Raw genomic sequence first — 22,317 nt, forward strand, 5'->3', positions numbered from 1 at the left:
TCGTGTCGCTAGTTACGCAAGTTCCGTCAAGTAGCCGGCCGAAGCAAAAATCACGTAGACACGCCTGTACAGCTGCATACGCACGTTCAAAAACCAACAGAGGCCAAGAACAAACAGGCCCCTAGATTTTATATGCCCGCTCTAATGGAATTGCATTAGGGCTCAGGAGAGGGTGGTACTTATCCACCGCTTTGCTTTGGCTTGCTTGGCCCCCTCCCTCTCATTCCTTTTGCTCAGTTCACGGGTCCCTCCCGTCTTCCTCGTAGTTCACTTCTCTTTTACTTCTACTACTAGCTCCACCTCCATGTCGTCGCTCGGACAAGGATAGTGCAGTGACGCAGTAGTAGTGGGGCTCAGCTCAGAGTGAAAGCGAAGCAAGAAGCGTTTTCGTCTGTGTTTGTTTGTTGATGAGAGCAATGGCCGGCGGCGGCACCAACTGCTTAGGCTTCTCCCTCTCCCCACACATTGACATGGCCATGGAGGTGCCCTCCTCCTCTGGACCCGACCACGCTCAGCCTGCTAGCGCTAGTGCTATGTCCACCAACGCCGCGACCTGCAACTTCCTCTTCTCCCCTCCCGCGCAAATGGCCGCTCCACCTCCTGGCTACTACTACATCGGCGGCGCCTATGGGGATGGCACCAGCACCGCCGGCGTCTACTACTCCCACCACCCCGTCATGCCCGTCACGTCCGATGGATCCCTGTGCATCATGGAAGGTGTGCTCACTGTTGCACTTCTCTCTCTCTCTCTCTTGGTTCCCGTTGCTGCAAACGCTGGCATTAATCTTTCGTGCTGCCATCACGTAGGCATGATGCCGTCGTCCTCGCCGAAGCTCGAGGACTTCTTGGGCGGCGGCAATGACGGTGGACACGACACAGTCACCTACTACAGCCACCACCACCAGCAGCAGGGCCAGCAAGACCAGGAGGGAAGCAGAGTCTACCAGCACCATCAGCACTATCAGCAGCAGCAGCAGGAGCTAGCGCCCTACAACTTCCAGCACTTGACGGAAGCAGAGGCGATCTACCAAGAGGCCACGGCGCCGATGGACGATGCAATGGCCGCTGCCAAGAACCTGCTGGTGACAAGCTACGGGTCATGCTACAGCAACGCGGGGATGCAGCCGCTGAGCCTGTCCATGAGCCCCAGTTCCCAGTCCAGCAGCTGCGTCAGCGCAGCTCCTCAGCAGCATCAGATGGCTGCGGTTGCTTCTGCTGCTGCCTCTATGGCAGCTTCCCAGGGAGGCAGTAATGGTGGCGGGGAGCAGTGTGTGGGGAAGAAGAGGGGCACTGGGAAGGGAGGCCAGAAGCAGCCCGTTCACCGCAAGTCCATTGACACGTTTGGGCAGAGGACCTCCCAGTATAGGGGCGTCACCAGGTAAGTTGCTTATACTACAGATACTTAGCTTTTGGATTCACCTATGATCTCAACTTGCTCAATAGTAATACGTACCATCTTTTGTAAGTTCTATTTGATCATTTTACATTGCTGATCTTGTGCAAATAAACTAATGTTTCTAAAATAAATAAATTCTGCTTCATTTAGAACATGTAATGGCAGTACTAGCTACTCCAGTATACTCCCCCCTGTTTGAGCCTTATGTTTTGCCCTGTGATTTTGTCCTAGGTAGCAGCATTGATGTCTGCAGTCTTCCTCTGATGCACATCTGCAGTTCTTGTTATTTAGTAGGGCACCCACCCATATTTCGTTCCAAAACAAATTAATGCCATTGACATGGCCCTCGTTAAGATTTATTCACCCACAACATGCTTTTGTTTCGTTCCATTCCTCAAGATTCAGCCCAATGCACCTGTTGCTTCTGATGATGCATCTTCGGTTCTTTGAATTGATGAGACACCACCCACCTACTCTTTTGTTTTTGACCAAACCACCTGAGTCATCTCGCCTCCATTTTTATATTGTTTATATCGAATGACCAAGGTTTGTGTGTTTGATCCACTGGAGCAGGCACAGGTGGACTGGGAGATATGAAGCCCACCTCTGGGACAACAGTTGCAAGAAGGATGGGCAGACGAGGAAAGGGAGGCAAGGTTGATTACTACTAGCTCAACTTCTAGCACAAATTGTATCAAAAAAATCTTACTCATCACCTTATAACTGCACCTGACATTCTCATCTTGTGTATGCCAACATCTCTGGCTCGAATGGTGTCTTCTTGCAGTTTATCTAGGTAAAGTTGGCTTCATCTATGGGAGTACTTTGCTGCAGCACTTGTACCAAGCCGTGTCCTAGTTCCTGACATTTTCTTAATGTGGGCTAGGTGGTTATGACAATGAAGACAAGGCTGCCAGGGCTTATGATCTGGCTGCTCTGAAATATTGGGGGCCGTCGACGAACACCAATTTCCCGGTATGGATGACAACATGGCTTGGTTCATGGCAACTAAAACATCGATATAGTTCTCTATAATGTGAATTGATGTGTTGCGTTTCACAGCTAGAAACTTATCGAGAGGAGGTCGAGGAGATGAAAAGCATGACAAGGCAGGAATTCATTGCACACTTGAGAAGGTAAAAAAGCAGGAGTCGTTTTTCTCCTACTCTAGATCATTTCTTGATTGGTAGATCATTAATACGTTTGTGATGCCTAAAGGAGAAGCAGCGGGTTTTCTCGTGGTGCTTCGATATATCGAGGAGTGACGAGGTAAGATGCCTCATATTTCCCTCAATTAAGAAAATATTGTACGGGGGAAAAGGTCTGAATACTTTGAGCGGAAAACAATCTCAACACGCCGATGTTGCATTTCAGGCATCATCAGCATGGAAAATGGCAAGCTAGGATTGGCAGGGTTGCTGGGAACAAAGACTTGTATCTCGGCACTTTCAGTAAGAACGACATATCCGCTTGGTTTTATATACTAGTATAACCAAAAGAGTTTTCACAAAGTTATGTGCCATAAGTGAAAGAAGCTTTTAGTGCTAATCTTAAGTAGTACTCCGTCTGATCCAAAATAAGCGTCAGTTTTGAACTGGGTTTAGTTCAAAATGGCGACACTTTTTATGGATCGGAGGGGTGGTAGTAGTAACTACCATTCCTTTAGCGGGTACTATTACCGATGCTATGCTAATTGTCGCGGCAAAGTAGATTTGCCAACCAATAGAAGCTTTGGGATCTACTCAGTTTTACTGTTAACTAACTTTAGTTCGTGGAGTACATCTGCAACTGTAATGCATCATCCTTCCCTGATCATTCTTTGCTTTTCCAGATGTTTTATGCTTTTCATAAGGCTGTGACCTCTGTACAAAGTTATCGGTTGACTGTCTTGAATACTCCCTTGGACTGAAAAATCAATCACACTAGCACGACGCAAAAAGTAATCAGATCGGAAATCGTACTTTTACAATAGGAATCTACCTTGGCTTCCGAATGTATAATCAAGAATGTCATCAACGGCAGCATCTTTTAAAGTAACGTACTTATTATCTTACCATTACGTACGCATGTTTGAAGACCTCTAACATGTACTGAATCTATGTACAGCCACTCAGGAAGAAGCAGCTGAGGCCTATGACGTAGCCGCGATCAAGTTCCGTGGCCTGAACGCCGTAACCAACTTCGACATAACGAGGTACGACGTGGACAAGATCATGGAGAGCAGCTCTCTGCTGCCCGGGGAGGAAGCGCGCAAGGTCAAGCCGATCGAGGCGGCCAACCACGTGCCTGCCAATGCCATGCACAACGGCGGCGCGGAGCTCAGCCATGCCGAAGAAGGAAGCTCCGGCGTCTGGAAGATGGTGCTCCACGGGACACCACAACAAGCAGCGCCGTGCACCACCGAGGTGGCCGACATTCAGAAGGGGTTCATGGACGGCGACTCTCGCTCGTCCCTGCATGGCGTCGCCGGGCTCGACGCCGAGTCTGCGGCACATGAGATCGACGCTTCAGGCAAGATCAACTACTCCAACTCGTCTTCCCTGGTGACCAGCCTCAGCAACTCGAGGGAGGGGAGCCCGGAGAGGTTCAGCCTGCCCTCGCTGTACGCCAAGCATCCCAACGCCGTTAGCCTCGCTACCATGAGCCCGTGGATGGCGATGCCGGCGCCGACCGCCACCCACGCGTTGAGGGGGCCGAATTCCTCCATCCCAACCATGCCTGTGTTTGCTGCCTGGACGGACGCATAGCCGCGCTGCTGGCTGCTCAAATCTTGCTGTCGCTGGCCTTGTTGTCGTAAACTGTGGAGCTGGGTTAGTACCGTCGGTTGCTCATGTCACTTGAGTTAAACTGGGAAGGCAAGGATGGTTAATTGGTTATCACGAAGGTGGTGTATTGGTAGTGGTACGTAGGAGAAGCAGGCATTAGTCTCTAGCTCACCCACTTGTAGTTGTAGCAGTACCTAGCTAGTTATCTTACTTACTTTCCTTTGAGAGCCTCATTTTATGTAATCTCCTGGGAATGTATCATCATGCATGCATGCATGTATGGCTTTAAACAATACTATTCCCTCCGTTCCTAAATCTAAATATAAGTAGTTTTAATTTTTTTTATACCAGCCACATATAAAGCAAAATAAATGAATTTATATTTTAAAATATATCTATACTTACATTATTACGTTGTCTCTAACGAAATCTCTAAAAGAATTAGATTTAGAAACCAAGGGAGTAGATGGAAGGAGTCTGTTCCAAGAAAGGCGAAATGGTTTGTGGGATGAGCTGATGCGTCTTTATCGGTACGACTTGTTTGCAGGTCAAGTAGTGGACATGTTTTGGTAATCTAATAAACAGTGGGGTCGTCAGTTTAGCTGCATGCAATTCACTGCCGATGCTGGTCTTTTGACCAGTGCCTGAGGTCGCTTGTCTCACGTCCTTTTGCTTTCTCTGCATGGCGCGGCACTTGCTCATATGATGGCGATGAGTATCATAAACATTCCCCTCTCCCTTCCCGTATGAAGGGAGGGAGGCTCCTACGTTCGGGTGCCAATCATTCCAAAGCGGGCGAGAGATTCGCAGGGCATGTTTCCATGTCCCAACCTGCGGGTTCATGATGACATGTAGGATCCAAAGTGGAGGATGTGCTGGTGTAGATGTGGCCGCCTGGCCATGGTTATATTTGTGACGTCTCGTTGGAAAAAGCACGCATGCATGCATGCATGCATGTGTGTTGTGGCGGTGTCAAAGCGATAATGAAGGACGGAGAATGGGGCCTCAACGGTGGAGGAGGAGGAGGAGGTGTACGTACGGGTAACAGGGAGAAGTAGGCCGCCCTTTTGAATGCTAGCTAGGGATACATAGGAGTAGCGGTCACGCGCACTCACGTCGTCCTCCTCCTGGAATCTCGAATGCTCGCTGCGGCATGCTTTGCTTTTCTGCTCGTAGCATAGTACCTAGTACATTGTCGCTGTCGCGTCCAGTGTTTCCCGGCACAGGGAACCGGAAGCGACGCCGGCCTTTGACTCCCCTACATTGGCGGCTACTAACCGGAACGGAAGGGCCATGTCCGCACAGTGCACGCCCCGGTCCGTCTCCTAGTCGCTCGCTTGGCATTGGCCTTGGCCGTTGCCTCTCCACGCGAGACAGCGTTGCCCGGTCCATCCCATGTGCCCCTCCGAGCTAACCGGGGCCAGCCCAGACCCCACGCTCACTTTAAAGCCGTCGGGCGCAGGCAGCAGTGTGCAGCAGCACACAGTGGTGGCGCGTGGTGGCCGCGGCCTGGGCCTCGGCTCGTGCTCTCGTACGCTTCGGCGGGTGGGTCCGTCCGGCGGTGGCGCGGTGGCCGTGGGTGGCGTTTTGGCTTGGCGTTGCCGTGCTGTGCGCTTGTGACGACAAGCAGCTCAGGCGGGCGGTGCGGCAGGGAGCCTGCTCGCGGTTAGCAGACAGGCCGTGTCGCCACGCGCCTTGCCGGCGGTATTTTCGCTGCGCCGGACCCGCCCCCGGCCCGCCCGACGATGGATTGCTGCATGCATCCATCCATCCTCGCGTGTTTCGGTTTTGAAAAACACGGGGCTTCTCCCGCTCTCCACCTAGATCTTCCTCAATCGGGGACTCCTGCAGAGGCCGGAGTTTACCCGGCTACAGTCTACGGCGTCGAGTTAATTGCGCCGTGGTCCAGGTCGATGATGATTCGTCGGCTGCCTTCATCTGCTTGAGCTTGTATATACAGGTGCTGCCGCCTAAAGGCTGTAGGGATGTTTGGTTACGGCATCTCCAAACGTTGACCCGCAAACCGGGAATCATATTCGTTCGCAACAAGGAGAATCCACTCCCCCAGACAGGGGTGCGGGACGTGGCCATCGAAACATAATTGCATATGTCCGGCTGCATTTCAAACGAGATTTAACAAAATCAATCAAATTTGATGCAAACTCAAACAAGCCGACCGATGTTCATTTAAAGCAGGATAAGTTTTACATAAAACCTCACGATATTTCTGTCACATCCCTAGCTACCATTTGATGATTAGCAAGAATGTGTTCATGTTTTATTCTTGCATAATAAATGAAAATAGAAATCAAAGATAAACCCTAGCACTTTCATATTCAACCCAATTCAAAACTTGTGATAAATCAATGAAACCAAAATGGCCTGCATAAAAGTCCATTATTTTTGATAAATATTGAAAACAATAATTCAGGGGTGGAACTTATTTCTAAAATACATTTGGCATTTTATTTAAACCACAAAAGCCACTCAAATCAACCAAATATGTGATTTCAAATATTTTAGAATTTCATAAAATGTTGAATCATTTATTTGGGCTTGGAAATAATTGAAATAGCACCCCAACATTATTTTCACTATTTTAAAAATAGTTTGGAGCCAAAAATAAAATCAAATAAATGTCAGAAATGATTTAACAGAAATCAAAAAAGAAAAAAAGGGAAAAGACTTACCTCGCTCTCACCTTGGCCCAACCCAGCTCCCCTATGTCGTCTTCCCCTCGCCAGTCGGTACGAGGAGGTGGCCGCCGCTTCCTCCGGCGCGGCCACCACGTGAGTGCCTGCCTGGCCTCTCCGTCGCGCTGGCCGTGAAGGGATAAGCCTCCCGAGTCCATCCCAATCCTTTCCCTCTCCCCATTCGCTCTCCTGCCTCCCCTCCTCTCGGCCGCCATTAGAGCCGAGCTCGAGCTCGAGCTAGCCGCCGCCTCCGGCCACCGCAAGCTTCCCAGAGCACGCCATCCTCTCCGCCTCGACGAGCACGTCATCCACGCCAAAGGAGACGAGCCCCCGAGCCGTGCACCACCCTCATCACCGTCGTCTTCCACCTTCGGCCGCCGGCAAGTCGTCATCGATTCACCGGATCGAGCGCCTCCCCGAGCAGCCTGAGCCTCTCATCTACATCGCCGTGAGCTCCGCAGTGTTTCCCCCATCTACCCCTCTCTCTCCTGCTCTCTAGCCCCGTGGCCGTCGAACCCGATCTCCGGCGGCTGCCATGGCTCGTCGCCGGTGCTCTCCGGCCACCCCTAGCTCCTATCGCTGCCCCTGCTAGATGAGGCCGAGCCTGGGCTTCCTCCCAGTGCTCTCGGCACTCAAATTCGAGCATCACAACACGTTTTAGAGCAACTCCGGCGAGGATCCGCCGCGGGTTTGGTTGCCGCCGGCAAGGCTCCGGTGGGGGCCGACGTGGATAGCTCATTAGAGCCTAATCCACCCCTAGAGCCACTCACAGTTGGCCCCAGAGTGGGTCAAACCCCACATAGCATCTGGTCAGCACGGGATTAGCCCCTGAGCCAGTGACCAGTGGGCCGTGCTGGTCAGGTTCTACCTGACCAGCCCCTATTGACCCAGTGACGTCAGCCTGGCGCAATAATTCTATTTCTGTGATTTAAATAATTCTAGAATAAGTGCAAAACTTTGGAAATTCATAGAAAATTAAATATAACTCCAAATTTGACAAATAATATATGTAAATTGATCGGAAAAATTCAATAAACACAATGGTGCTACTTTCATGCATGACAAACAAAGTTATGAAACAACATCAGGTCAAATAACTTAAAGGATTTTAATAAATTTTCCATTTTAAATAGTATTTGAATTTGAATTCAAATCAGATTCATACTAAGGTTCTGATAGCCACACTAGCTCATGCTAAATTTCATTTCATGCCATGATCATGCATCATATTGTTGCATACTAATGATATTGATTCTCGTTATTATTTCGGTAGGCTCTGCCCTTCCGGATACGTCCGAATATCCGACTGACGGTTTTAACCCTTCTGCTGGGCAACAAGGCAAGCACCCTTTTGATCATCCCGATATAACCCCATGTTTCGACTCCTGCCCCCACTTATTGCATTAGGACAAAATATTTCGAATGCTTTACTTTGGTAATTGAACCTATTCCTTTGCATGACCTGTCATTGTCACAGTAAATAGCCAAACCTTGCAACCTAGCATACCTGGTAGTTGCTTGAGCCATGATGTGTCTTATCCTACTATGCTTGCTATGCCTAGAGTTGTGTCGGGTCTGTTTCATCTGGGTGATGAACAGGAATGGATGAATGTGTTCTAGTGACAAAGAATAAGTGTGGAACCTGATTTGGTATGTAGGAGTACATGGCGGGTTGTTTCATTGGAACCGTCCTTAGGAATTGAGTTCCGTGTATGTATTGCAAGACTAGTTACTACCACATGCTCTGCCCTGAAATATGACCCCGCTCGACTTATTAATCGCCCAGTACTCGGTCCAGGAGTTGCAAGTAGTTTCTGGTGTTTATAGTCATGCTCGAGGCCGTGCATAGTGCTGACCTTAGAGGTGGGCTATGATACGGTAGGCAGTGGCACGGTGTACCAAGTGGCACCCGGATGGTGGGCTTGGGAACCCTGCGCACATCGTTTGGGGTCGTGGCGGAAACCTCGGCCGGACTTTCGTGCGGGTTCACTCTCAAATAGGCGATAAACCTAGACTAGGTATTAGCATGGTTAACGATCATGGCCGACTCCCTCGCCGGGCTTCCGCTTGAAGGTTGCCTAGGTGCATGACGTGCACATGGCGATAAGTAGCGAGAGCGTGTGTGAAGAAGTACACCCCTGCAGGGTTATGATCTATTCGAATAGCCACGTCCGCGGATATGGACTACTTGGAGGCATATGTTGTTCATAGATAACTTTAATGGCTACTTATAAAAGTATCAAGATAAGCGTGAGTATCATGTATGACATTTCCGTAGGGAGACGGAAAGGAATCCATGATAGTGTATTGTTGTGGTGGTAGTGGACTCGTGTACGACTTATCAAAGTTGTTTAAAACCATTCAAAATTGTAGTTTAGTCTAGTCAAGAGTCAAAGCTGGCTTGCTGCATGAAACCCCACAACCCCCTTTATTGATACATGTGCATGAGTAGATAGATCTGTTCTAAAGTCTTGTTGAGTACTTTTGTACTCATGTTTTCTTAATAAATGTTACAGAGGATACCCACGAGCCAACAGGTGGGTTCTATCTAGACCTCGATGATGACGAGTAGCTGGTGTCCCAGCTACGACTTGACCCCTTTCAGAAGGGATCTGTAGATAGTCAAGCTTTATGCCTTTTCCTTTCAACTGTCTATACTCAGACAGCTTTAATGCTTCCGCTTGGTTTGTATGACTCTGCTTGTATGACTTGAGTGTCGGGTCATGTGACCCCTACCTGTATGAACATATTATGCAAGACTCTTCCGAGTCTTCTAAATAAATGTTGTGATGTTGTATGGTTATGTTGTGATGCCATTGTTGTTTCTATGCATATCGAGTATGTCATGCGTACGTGTGATGCACTGTGATATGTATGGGATTCGACACCTAGTTGTATGCCCTTAGTACCTCTCTATACAGAGAAATGCCCCTTTGTGCTTCCAACGAGCCTTGGTAGTTCGCTACTGCTCCGGACACATTGGTTGACCGGCATGTATCCTTCTTAGCTGTTGTGTCTGTCCCTACGGGGAAATGTCACGCGGTGTAATGGAGTCCTTGTAGCTTGCTACGACTCGTCTACACTCGCTGATGACCGACACCTGCTTTGTTGGGTTATGTATGCCTGTCTCTGTACACTTGAGCCACTTGAGTTTATGACTAGTTATGTCGACCCGGGTTCTTTGACATTGGAATGCTAGCGACACAAATGCATACATGAGTCAAAAGGCGCAAACGGTCCCGGCTAAGGTAAAGTGGCAGCCATGGGGTTAACCGTGCGTGAGACCGCAAAGAGATGCGATATGTTACAGGCTGGATTCTTATGGCTTAGGATCGGGGACCCGACAATTTCGTCCACCGAACTAAAACCCTTAAAAAGACTAATTGTATACTACCAAACATGCCGACCTGGCCGGCGGCTCCTCCATTATTGTTCTCATCGCTGTTGTTGGAGTCATCGGCGTCGGGCTTCGGGCGGCGGAACGGCGCGGCAGGGCTTCCCGAAAGCCGCCTAATGCTCGTAGATTATCCTCTCTTCTTGCTCCGGCGTCGTGCGGCTGCGGCCACCAATGACGTGGGCAGGTGAGGCCTGTGGGCCTTGGAGGAGGCGGTGATGGCAGCGGTCTCGCGGAGAGACCACTCCTGGCTGTACTTAGCCATCTCCTCATCGAGGCAATAGAGACTATGCTTATTGGTCTCCTCTGTTGTCTTGAGCGGTCTAGGGACCAGATAGTGGCCAACTTCGGGTGTGACATGATGTGTGACGGTGGGACGACGGAGTCCACAAACTTCGAACGACGTGTCGCGTTGGGCCTGTCCTACCGGCGTCGCTCCCTCTCGGCGTTCTCCTCTGCTGTTAGGGCTCTGTGGAAGGACGAGTTGCTACCGTCGCGGAGGTAGGGGTGAATACGACTGCGTGCCTTTGCCGTGAACGCATGGGACAGGCCACCATGAGCTTTGTGGTATGGCTGCAAGGGGCGCTCCTCCTTCACATGGCGGAATGCCGGAGAGAACCGCTACACCTTGACACGTAGGGCCGACGGTGAGTGTTGTTCCTCTTTCATGCGTCGGATTCGTGGGGAGAGCCAGTCCTGCTTGACGGGGCGTCTTATTTGGAGGTCACAGTTACAGCTGGGAGAACGAGGAGGGGATGTGGGCTTCAGCTTGGCGTGGAGGAGCGTCTCAAGTGGCACCGTTGGCCTATTGACGTGGAGGAGTAAGCAACAGAGCATGACCTCCATCTGCTTCTCCTACTCCTCGATAATAACGATGTACATTGCATGCTGCATCACCGGCTCCTGCTCCTCATCGCTAGAGGAGATGAAGATCTCCTCCACGAGGAGCCGATCGCCGATGAGGACGATGAACCCGGAGTGCCGAGGCCCATGACTTTCCCAACGTCGGAGTTGTTGAGGAAGAGAGGAGGTGAGGACGTAGGTGCATAGCGATGTGGTGAGTGCGGTGTGGACAACACCGGAGCATGGCTTATATAACCTGAACCAAGCCATGTGAACGAATAGTCAGCCACTTCAATGGGGCGCAATGGCTGGAGGGGTTCCTGAGGAAGTTGCATTCGAATTGGAGCCGCGGTGATACGTCTCCAACGTATCTATAATTTTTTATGGTTCCATGCTATTATCTTGTCAACTTTGGATGTTTTGTATGCATGATTATGCTATTTTATATCTTTTTTGGGACTAACCTATTAACTCAGTGCCAAGTGCCACTTCCTGTTTTTTCTGTGTTTTTGACCCTTTTCACAGAAGAATATTAAACGGAGTCCAAACGGAATAAAACCTTCGGAAAGATTATTTCCGTAACAGAATATACGCAGGGAACTTGAGAACCAAGGCAAAGGACCCCGGGGGACGCCACAAGCCCCCTAGCCGCAGCCTGGGGGGGCGCGCCTACCAGGCTTGTGGGCCCCCCGTGGCTCCTTTGCCCTACCTCTTCCGCCTATAAATTCCCTAAAATCCAAAACTTACAGAGAGAGCCACGAAAATACTTTTCCGTCGTCGCAAGCTTCTGTCTCCGCAAGATCCCATCCGGGGCACGTTCTGGTGCCCTGCCGGAGGGGGATTCAGACACGGAGGGCTTCTTCATCAACACCATTGCCTCTCCGATGATGCGTGAGTAGTTCACCATAGACCTTCGGGTCCATAGCTAGTAGCTAGATGGCTTCTTCTCTCTCCTGGATCTTCAATACAAAGTTCTCCATGATCTTCATGGAGATCTATCCGATGTAACCTTCTTTTGTGGTGTGTTTGTCGAGATCCGATGAATTGTGGATTTATGATCAGATTATCTATGAATGTTATTTGAGTCTCCTCTGATCTCTTATATGCATGATTTCGTATCCTTGTAATTCTCTTCGAGTTGTGGGTTTCGTTTGGCCAACTCGATCTATAATTCTTGCAATGGGAGCAGTGCTTGGTTTTGGGTTCATACCGTGCGGTGTCCTCACCGAGTGACAGAAGGGGTAGCGAGGCACGTATCGTGTTGTTGCCATCAAGGGTAAAAAGATGGGGTTTATATCTATTGCATGAATTTATCCCTCTACATCATGTCATCTTGCTTAAGGCGTTACTCTGTTCGTTATGAACTCAATACACTAGATGCATGATGGATAGCGGTCGATGTGTGGAGTAATAGTAGTAGATGCACACAGTATCGGTCTACTTTCTCGTACGTGATGCCTATATTTATGATCATTGCCTTAGATATCGTCATGACTTTGCGCGGTTCTATCAATTGCTCGACAGTAATTCGTTCACCCACCGTAATACTTGCTATCATGAGAGAAGCCTCTAGTGAACACTATGGCCCCCGGGTGTACTTCACATCATATTTTCAGCTCTACACTTTTACTTTGTTGTACTTTCCACCTTCAGATCTCACCTTGCAATTAATCGTGAAGGGATTGACAACCCCTTTATAGCGTTGGGTGCAAGTTTGTTTGTTTTTGCGCAGGTACTTTGGTGACTTGTCTTGATACTCCTACTGGATTGATACCTTGGTTCTCAAACTGAGGGAAATACTTACTGCTACTGTGCTGCATCACCCTTTCCTCTTCAAGGGAAAAATGAAAGCAAGCTCAAGAGGTAGCAAGAAGAATTTCTGGCGTCGTTGCCGGGGAGTATCAAGTCAAGAATAGTCTCCCTTCAACGTGTCAATTTCTGGCACCGGGTATTATTCTAAGTGAAGCTTATCCAAGTAACTATCGTAAACTCATCTCTTGCATTTACTTTTTGCCTTTTTCCTCTCGTTTTCCTCTCCCCACTTCTGAAAAAACAAAAATTTACAAAAATATTTGGCTTTTTCGTTCGCCCTTTTCTTTCGCTTGCTTTCTGTTCGCTTGTGTGCTTGTCTGCTTGCTGAAGTCACCATGACTGAAAACACCAAATTGTGTGACTTCTCGAATACTAATAATAATGATTTTATTAGTACTCCGATTGCTCCTGCCACTAGTGTGGAATCATATGAAATCAATGCTGCTTTGCTGAATCTTGTTATGAAAGAGCAATTTTCCGGCCTTCCTAGTGAAGATGCCGCATCCCATCTTAATACCTTCATTGAATTATGCGATATGCAAAAGAATAAATATGTGGATAATTATGTAATTAAATTGAATCTATTTCCGTTCTCATTACGAGATCGAGCAAAAACTTGGTTTTCATCTTTACCCAAAAATAGCATTGATTCTTGGAACAAGTGTAAAGATGCTTATATATCCAAGTATTTTCCACCGGCTAAGATTATCTCTCTCCGTAATGATATCATGAATTTAAGAAACTAGATCATGAATATGTTGCACAATCTTGGGAGAGAATGAAATTGATGATTAGAAATTGTCCCGCTCATGGCTTGAGTCTTTGGATGATTATACAAATCTTCTATGGTGGTTTGAATTTTGCTTCTAGAAATATCTTGGATTCCGCCTCTGGTGGAACTTTCATGGAAATCACATTAGGAGAAGCCACAAAACTCCTAGACAATATCATGACAAACTATTCTCAATGGCTTTGTCTTCCTTGATTAAGAATAGCAAAGAGAGCTTGGATGTTAATTTTGTTGGTAGGAATAATTTTGGCAACAACAACGCTTATATAGGTAACTTTATTCGTAAGCCTTTTCCTAGTAATCCCTCTAATAACTTTGCCAATTCCTACAACAATGCTCATGGAAATTACAATAAATTACCCTATGATCTTGAGAGTAATATTAAAGAGTTTATCAACTCGCAAAAGATTTTCAATGCGTCCATAGAAGAAAAACTGCTCAAAATTGATGACTTGGCTAGGACCGTTGATAGAATGTCTCTTGATATTGATGCTTTTAAATTGATATGTGCTCCTCCCAAGATTAATATGGATGAAACTTTGAAAGCTATGCGTGTTTCCATGAATGAGAGTAAAGAAAGAACCGTCCAAATTCGTGCTAGACATGAATGGCTTAAAAAGGCGTGTTCTCGTGATGAGAATCACGAAGATCTTAAAGTGCTTGGTGTGACTCGCATTGAATCCTTGTTTTCTAATGTCAAACCTAATGATGATGGGGCTGGATATGAATCCACTTTGTTGAAAAACGCCCCAATGATTCGGAGTCTATCTACCTTGATGCTAAAAGCATTGAAAGTGGAGTAGAGGATATCAAAACTTTGAGTAGTGATGAAATTACTACTTTGGATTTCAAGGAATTCAATTATGATAGTTTCTCTTTGATTGAATGTATTTCCTTGATGCAATCCATGCTAAACTCTCCACATGCCTATAGCCGAAATAAAGCCTTTACCGATCATATCGTTGGTGCTATGATGAAATCTCTTGAAGAGAAACTTGAGTTGGAAGTATCTATTCCTAGAAAACTTCATGATGAGTGGGAACCTACTATCCAAATCAAGATTAAAAACTATGAATGCAATGCTTTGTGTGATTTGGGTGCTAGTGTTTCCGCCAGTCCAAAGTCTTTATGTGATGTTCTAGGCTTCAACGAGATTGATGAGTGCTCTCTTAATTTGCATCTTGCGGATTCTACTGTTAAGAAACTTATGGGAAGGATCAATGTTCTTATTTTTGCAAATAGGAACTACGTACCCGTGGATTTCATTGTGCTTGATATTGATTGCAATCCGACATGTCCCATCATTCTTGGTAGACCTTTCCTTAGGACTATTGGTGTTATCATCGATATGAAGGAAGGGAATATTAGATTTCAATTTCCATTAAAGAAGGGCATGGGACACTTTCGTAGAAAGAAAATAAGATTGCCTTATGAATCCATGATGAGGGCTACTTATGGTTTGAGCACCAAAGACGATGATACTTGATTCTATCGCCTTATGCCTAGCTAAGGGCGTTAAACAATAGCGCTTGTAGGGAGGCAACCCAATGAATTTATATTTTCTTTTTTTCTTTCTGTTTTGTTGTGTACACACCATCATAATTCTGTTATGATTGTGTTTTTTGTGTTTCTTTTTGTGTTTGAGCCAAGTAAAACCTTTATGACAAGTTTTGGTGATGGTTGTTTGATCGTGCTGAGAAAGACAGAAACTTTGCGCTCACCGAATTATTTTTCATTCCTATACAGAAAGAGATTTTGAGTTGATTCTTTTTTGCTGCTGGTTTATATGCCAATTTCCCTAATTGTTGTAATGTTTCAGATTTTCTGAGATAACAGAAGTATACGAAGTATACATATTGCTACAGACTGGTCTATTTTTGGTAGATTCTGTTTTTGTTGTGTTGATTGCTTATTTTGATGAAACTATGGATAGTATCGGGGGGTACTAGCTATGGAAAAGTGAGAATACAGTAATATAACACCAATATAAATAGAAATCAGGTTTGCTACAACACGTAAAGAGGTGGTGGTTTGTTTTCTTATGCTAATGATATCACGAGTTTCTGTTTAAGTTTTGTGTTGTGAAGTTTTCAAGTTTTGGGTGATGTTCTGATGGACAATGGGATAAAGAGTGGAAAGAGCTCAAGCTTGGGGATTACCAAGGCATCCCAAGCCAAATTCAAGGACACCACAAAGCCTAAGCTTGGGGATGCCCCGGGAAGGCATCCCCTCTTTCGTCTTCAATCCATCGGTAATACTTGGAGCTATATTTTTATTCACCACATGGTATGTGTTTTGCTTGGAGCGTCGTGTATTATAGGAGTCTTTTCTTTTTGTTGTGTCACAATCATCCTTGCTGCACACCTTTTAAAGAGACATGCACTCATCGTGATTTTGCTAGAATACTCATTGAGCTTCACTTATATCTTTTGAGTTAGGCAATTTAGCTCGCATGTGCTTCACTTATATCTTTTGAGCTAGATAACTTTGCTCTAGTGCTTCACTTAGATCTTGTTAGAGCACGACGGTGTCATATTTTGGAGAAATAAAAACTCTCGATCTTCACTTATATCTTTTTGAGAGTGCTCTCTCTGAGTAACTTGGTAGTTCGCGTGTGCCATGAAAGAGTCCTAAAGATGATAGGCATTCAAAGAGGATATAATAAAAACTTCCATATTCATGTGCATTGATTAGTGAAGAGAAGTTTGATTCCTCTCAATTAGTTTTGAGATATGTATTTGGTGATATTAGAGTTATGTTAGTAGGGTGTTGTGAATCTAGAAATACTTGTGTTGAAGTTAGTGATTCCCGTAGCATGCACGTATGGTGAACCGCTATGTTAGGAAGTCGGAGCATAATTGATTTATTGATTGTCATCCTTTGTGTTGCGGTCGGTATCGCGCGATGGTTAACACCTACCAACCCTTCCCCTAGGAGTATGCGTTTAGCACTTTGTTTCGATTACTAATAAAACTTCCACAATAAGTATATGAGTTCTTCATGACTAATGTGAGTCCATGGTATAGATGCACTTTGACCTTCTACCATTGCTAGCCTCTCTAGTGTCGCGCAACTTTCGCCGGTGCACAAACCCACCATTTACCTTCCTCAAAACAGCCACCATACCTACCTACTATGGCATTTTCATAGCCATTCCGAGATATATTGTCATGCAACTCCCACCGTTCCATCTCATGACTTGTGCCCTCACTTTCATATTGCCATTGCATGATCGTAAGATAGCTGGCGAGATGTTTCAACGTATACGCTAAGCTAGATCGTTGCACATCCCGGTACACTGCTGGAGGCATTTCCTATAGAGTCATCATTGCTCAAAGTGTTGAGTTGTAAGTAAATAAAAGTGTGATGATCATCACTATTAGAGCATTGTCCCATGTGAGGAATAAAAAAAATAGGCCAAAGATGCCCACCCAAAAAAATGAAAACAGGCCGAAGAGCCCAAACAAAAGAGAGAGAGAGAGAGAAAGAGAGAAGGGACAATGCTACTATCTTTTTCCACACTTGTGCTTCACGATAGCACCATGTTCTTCATGATTGAGAGTCTCTTGCTTTGACACTTCCATATACTAGTGGGAACTTTCATTATATAACTTGGCTTGTATATTCCAATGACGGGCTTCCTAAAAATTGCCCTAGGTCTTCGTGAGCAAGCAAGTTGGGTGCACACCCACTAGTTCTCCTTTTGAGCTTTCACACACTTATAGCTCTAAGTGCATCCGTTGCATGGTAATCCCTACTCATTCACATTGATATCTATTGATGGGCATCTCCATAGCCCGTTGATATGTCGGGTCAATGTGATCATCTCCTCCTTTTTTCCTCACAACCTCCACCATACTCTATTCCACCTATAGTGCTATATCCATGGCTCACGCTCATGTATTGCATGAGAGTTGAAAAAGTTTGCGAAAGTAAGAGTGCGAAAACAATTACTTGGCCAATATCGGGGTTGTGCATGATTTAAATTCGTTGTGTGGGGATGATGGACCATAGCCAGACTATATGATTTTGTAGGGATAACTTAATTTCTTTGGCCTTGTTATTTCAAAAGTTCATGATTACCTTGCTAGTTTGCTTGAAGTATTACTGTTTTCATGTCAATAGCAAACTATTGTTTTGAATCTTACGGATCTGAACATTCATGTCACAAGAACGAAGTTACAAAGGACAAACATGTTAGGTAGCATTCCACATTAAAAATTCAGTCTTTATCACTTACCTACTCGAGGACGAGCAGGAGTTAAGCTTGGGGATGCTTGATACGTCTCCAACGTATCTATAATTTTTGATATTTCCATGATATTATCTTGTCAACTTTGGATGTTTTGTATGCATGATTATGCTATTTTATATATTTTTTGGGACTAACCTATTAACTCAGTGCCAAGTGTGAGTTCCTGTTTTTTCCGTGTTTTTGACCCTTTTCCGAGAAGAATACTAAACGGAGTCCAAACGGAATAAAACCTTCGGAAAGATTTTTCCGTAACAGAAGATACGCAGGGAACTTGAGAACCAAGCCAAAGGACCCCGGGGGAGGCCACAAGCCCCCTAGCCGTGGCCTGGGGGCGCCTACCAGGCTTGTGGGCCCCCTGTGGCTCCTTTGCCCTACTTCTTCCGCCTATAAATTCCCTAAAATCCAAAACTGCCAGAGAGAGCCACGAAAATACTTTTCCGCCGCCGCAAGCTTCTGTCTCCGCAAGATCCCATCTGAGGCACGTTCTGGTTCCCTGCCGGAGAGGGGATTCGGACACGGAGGGCTTCTTCATCAACACCATCGCCTCTCTGATGATGCGTGAGTAGTTCACCACAGACCTTCAGGTCCATAGCTAGTAGCTAGATGGCTTCTTCTCTCTCTTGGATCTTCAATACAAAGTTCTCCATGATCTTCATGGAGATCTATCCGATGTAACCTTCTTTTGTGGTGTGTTTGTCGAGATCCGATGAATTGTGGATTTATGATCATATTATATATGAATGTTATTTGAGTCTCCTCTCATCTCTTATATGCATGATTTTGTATCCTTGTAACTCTCTTCGAGTTGTGGGTTTCGTTTGGCCAACTTGATCTATAATTCTTGCAATGGGAGAAGTGCTTGGTTTTGGGTTCATACCGTGCGGTGTCCTCACCCAGTGACAGAAGGGGTAGCGAGGCACGCATCGTGTTGTTGCCATCAAGGGTAAAAAAGATGGGGTTTATATCTATTGCATGAATTTATCCCTCTACATCATGTCATCTTGCTTAAGGCGTTACTCTGTTCGTTATGAACTCAATACACTAGATGCATGCTGGATAGCGGTCATGTGTGGAGTAATAGTAGTAGATGCAGACAGTACGGTCTACTTGTCTCGGACGTGATGCCTATATGTATGATCATTGCCTTAGATATCGTCATGACTTTGTGCGGTTCTATCAATTGCTCGACAGTAATTCGTTCACCCACCGCAATACTTGCTATCATGAGAGAAGCCTCTAGTGAACACTATGGCCCCCAGGTCTACTTCACATCATATTTTCAGCTCTACACCTTTACTTTGTTGCACTTTCCACCTTCAAATCTCACCTTGCAATTAATCGTGAAGGGATTGACAACCCCTTTATAGCGTTGGGTGCAAGTTTGTTTGTTTTTGCGCAGGTACTTTGGTGACTTGTCTTGATACTCCTACTGGATTGATTCCTTGGTTCTCAAACTGAGGGAAATACTTACTACTACTGTGCTGCATCACCCTTTCCTATTCAAGGGAAAAACGAACGCAAGCTCCAGAGGTAGCAAGCGGCTACCGAAAGATCGTGTTGGTCAGCGTCGGCCTCATGTCCGATAACATCACGTGGCATCAATTTGGGCTTCTGCATGCCCCTGGTCGGCATTGATGCGGAGTGGGAAGCGGCGTGTGCATCAGAAGGAAAAGCGCGGAAGAGGTGGATGTGATTGTTGGGTGGCCCAAGTTAGTTAGACGCGGGCATGGCAGCGGTCTAGACGTCCACAAAGCCCCCCTGTTTGTCTCTAGTTAGTGGGAAAAAGTGTGTGCAAGCCACTAAACATAGCGATGTAGGACCGTGTTGGATGGAAAAAATGTCACGACCGCTTGGTCCAGACGGTTGTGGACGATTAGACGGTTGGCATTTGAGATGCCCTTAGGGCATCTTCAAAGCAGAATCTTAAACCTATGTAAGTCTCCAGAGTGAGCTATTCACACGGAGTTTGCCATCCAACAATGTTGCACCGTGGTCCGCACGCCAGTCTAGATGTCTGTTTTCTCGCAACCCGGAAAGAAATGAGCGGGGTTTGTGGTAGTTCAGACATCATCCATGTAAGACTCCAACATTCCTGGCCTACTAATAATCCCCAAGTGCAACAAATCATCATAGCAATTTCCAAAGATGGAAGTGGTAAGTATCTTGTGTCGAACTCACAAGGAGCTTAAGGTAAGATCAATATTCCCTCAAGTCCAATCTGCCACTCATACGACTCTACATATACCGATCGTTTGCTTTTATCTAGAAACGAGAAACAAAACTACGTTATGGGTGCAAAGGGGATAACTTATATGAAATGAATACCAACTTCATAAGATTACTTATAAAAAGACTTCTCCCATGTCTTGAGGAACAAAATTAAATACTCACACATCATTAATATGTTCAAGATCAGAGGTGTAATAATGATTATTAAGGATGTGAACATAATATATTCCACCAAGTAAACCAACAAGTGTCAACTACGGGATGTAATGAACGCTACTAGTAACCCAAAGGTACCAATCTGAGGTTTTGAGACAAAGATTAAATACAAGAGATGAACTAGGGTTTGATATGAGATGGTGATGGTGAAGATGTTGATGAACATTGGTCCTCCCCCGAAGGAGGAAGCATTGGTGATGACGATGGTTGCGATCTCCCCATCACGGAGGGAAGTTTCTCGAGTACAATCGCTCTGCCGGAGAGCAAAAGGGCCTCTGCCCAGGTTTTCGTCTCGAGATGGCGATGCTTCATTCCGAAAGTCTCCCTTCATTTTTCTAGGTCAAAACATACCTTATAGCAGAAGAGGGGGGCACGGCACCTAGGAGGGCCCCACAAGCTAATAGGGTGCGCCCTATTAGCTTGTGGCCAGCAGATGGGCCCCCTTTGGTGTATTTTTGGCCCAATAATCCATATATATTCCATATAAATTCTTTGTGAAGTTTCAGGTCATTTGGATTCCAATGATTTTTCAACCTTTTCTTGGTTTTCAGGTCGAGAATTCCACTTTTCGGCAATTTCCTTATTTGTCATGTACCTTGTAAATTTAGAGAGAAAAGGCATAAGAATTGTATCATAATGATGAATAATCTACAAGAATAGCATAAATATCAATAATAATTCATGATGCAAAATGGACGTATCAACTCCCCCAAGCTTAGACCTTGCTTGTCCTCCAGCGAAAGCCGAACTCGATAATAATGACCACATGATTTGAGAGATAGGTGCCGATATAAACAAAATACGGACATGAAAGCATCATGAATTTTGACATAGCAACAAGCTTTTCATCATATATCTTCTCATAAACAAGTGAAAATCTATCCAAAATAATTTAAGTATGAAACATAAACTTTATTAACAATCAACAAACTATGTTCTTAGTCATTGAGACAATCATAATTCATCATATTTCAACAAAAATTCTATATAATAGTTTCATTTTAGCAAGTTCATATAGTCAACTATAATTTAGTCTTCTAAGATTGGTGACACTCATTGCATATTTTTTGAGCTAATGTTTTCATCGGACACATAGAAAGATAGGGGCTTTATTGCTTTTGCCACCCAACTCATTACCTCAAGGATAATGTCAAGAATAATGAATCATGATCATCTACAACCAACTGTGTGTGTGTGTGTATATATATATATATCACATCTATTCTGCTAATATTAGCAGAATAGTTATTTTGCTAACACTTCACAACTGCACGCTCAATGTTAGTGCAAAACATCTCTATCAAACGAACTACGCAATGTCACCAGAAAAAATAGCACACGTTTTTTCGACACTATTTTGGCTCCAGTTTTTAAACCGTTTGTCGGAATGAGGCGTAGAATATATCGTTGGATTTCTATGGACAATTACCAACTTTGTCATGTTGAAAACTTTTCGCGATTCGTTGTAGTTTGAGAGAAATTTCGAAAATGGTGGGCATATGATGGGCTACACCGAGCGTATTTTTGCAAAAAAAATTAAACCGCTCGTTGATACGTCTCCATCGTATCTACTTTTCCAAACTCTTTTGCCCTTGTTTTGGACTCTAATTTGCATGATTTCAATGGAACTAACCCGGACTGACGCTGTTTTCAGCAGAATTGCCATGGTGTTGTTTTTGCGCAGAAATAAAAGTTCTCGGAATGACCTGGAAATTTACGAGGATTTTTTGTGGAATATATAAAAAATACTGGCGCAAGAATTACCTAGAGGGACGGAGCGAGGAGCCCACAAGCCTAGGAGACGCGGGCCCCCCTGGTCGCGCCTAGCAGGCTTGTGAGGCCCTCGTGGCTCCGCCGCCTCCAACTCGAGCTCTATTTAGTCTCTCTCGCCCAGAAAAAAATTAAGAGAGAAGAGTTCATCGTG

The 22,317-nt window shown here is 45.6% G+C and overlaps 1 protein-coding gene across 2 annotated transcripts; it reads left to right on the plus strand.

Moving 5' to 3' along the window:
* The first annotated feature begins 229 nt into the window (after window positions 1–229).
* On the plus strand, window positions 230–4,476 carry LOC123449248 (AP2-like ethylene-responsive transcription factor CRL5). Of its 2 annotated transcripts, none has more exons than XM_045126394.1 (9): window positions 230–717; window positions 808–1,378; window positions 1,967–2,052; window positions 2,184–2,192; window positions 2,283–2,371; window positions 2,459–2,532; window positions 2,615–2,665; window positions 2,771–2,847; window positions 3,503–4,476. In XM_045126394.1, exons 1-9 carry the CDS (start codon window positions 408–410, stop codon window positions 4,141–4,143), a joined length of 1,908 nt encoding a protein of 635 aa, XP_044982329.1. In that variant the 5' UTR covers window positions 230–407; the 3' UTR covers window positions 4,144–4,476. The 2 variants fall into 2 exon arrangements, with proteins under 2 accessions (XP_044982329.1, XP_044982330.1); XM_045126395.1 differs by having other exon boundaries at window positions 231–717; window positions 1,970–2,052.
* The last annotated feature ends 17,841 nt before the right edge of the window (window positions 4,477–22,317 follow it).

The sequence above is a fragment of the Hordeum vulgare genome, chromosome 4H, assembly GCF_904849725.1.
Source record: "Hordeum vulgare subsp. vulgare chromosome 4H, MorexV3_pseudomolecules_assembly, whole genome shotgun sequence".
NCBI classification, from domain to species: domain Eukaryota; kingdom Viridiplantae; phylum Streptophyta; class Magnoliopsida; order Poales; family Poaceae; genus Hordeum; species Hordeum vulgare.

Excerpts from the sequence above, each read along its gene's own strand:
- LOC123449248 (XM_045126394.1), top strand. The coding sequence starts at position 408 with ATGAGAGCAATGGCCGGCGGCGGCACCAACTGCTTAGGCTTCTCCCTC. Across the intron at positions 2,533-2,614 it reads TTCATTGCACACTTGAGAAG|GAGAAGCAGCGGGTTTTCTC; the intron begins GTAAAAAAGCAG and ends TGATGCCTAAAG. Across the intron at positions 2,848-3,502 it reads CTTGTATCTCGGCACTTTCA|CCACTCAGGAAGAAGCAGCT; the intron begins GTAAGAACGACA and ends ATCTATGTACAG.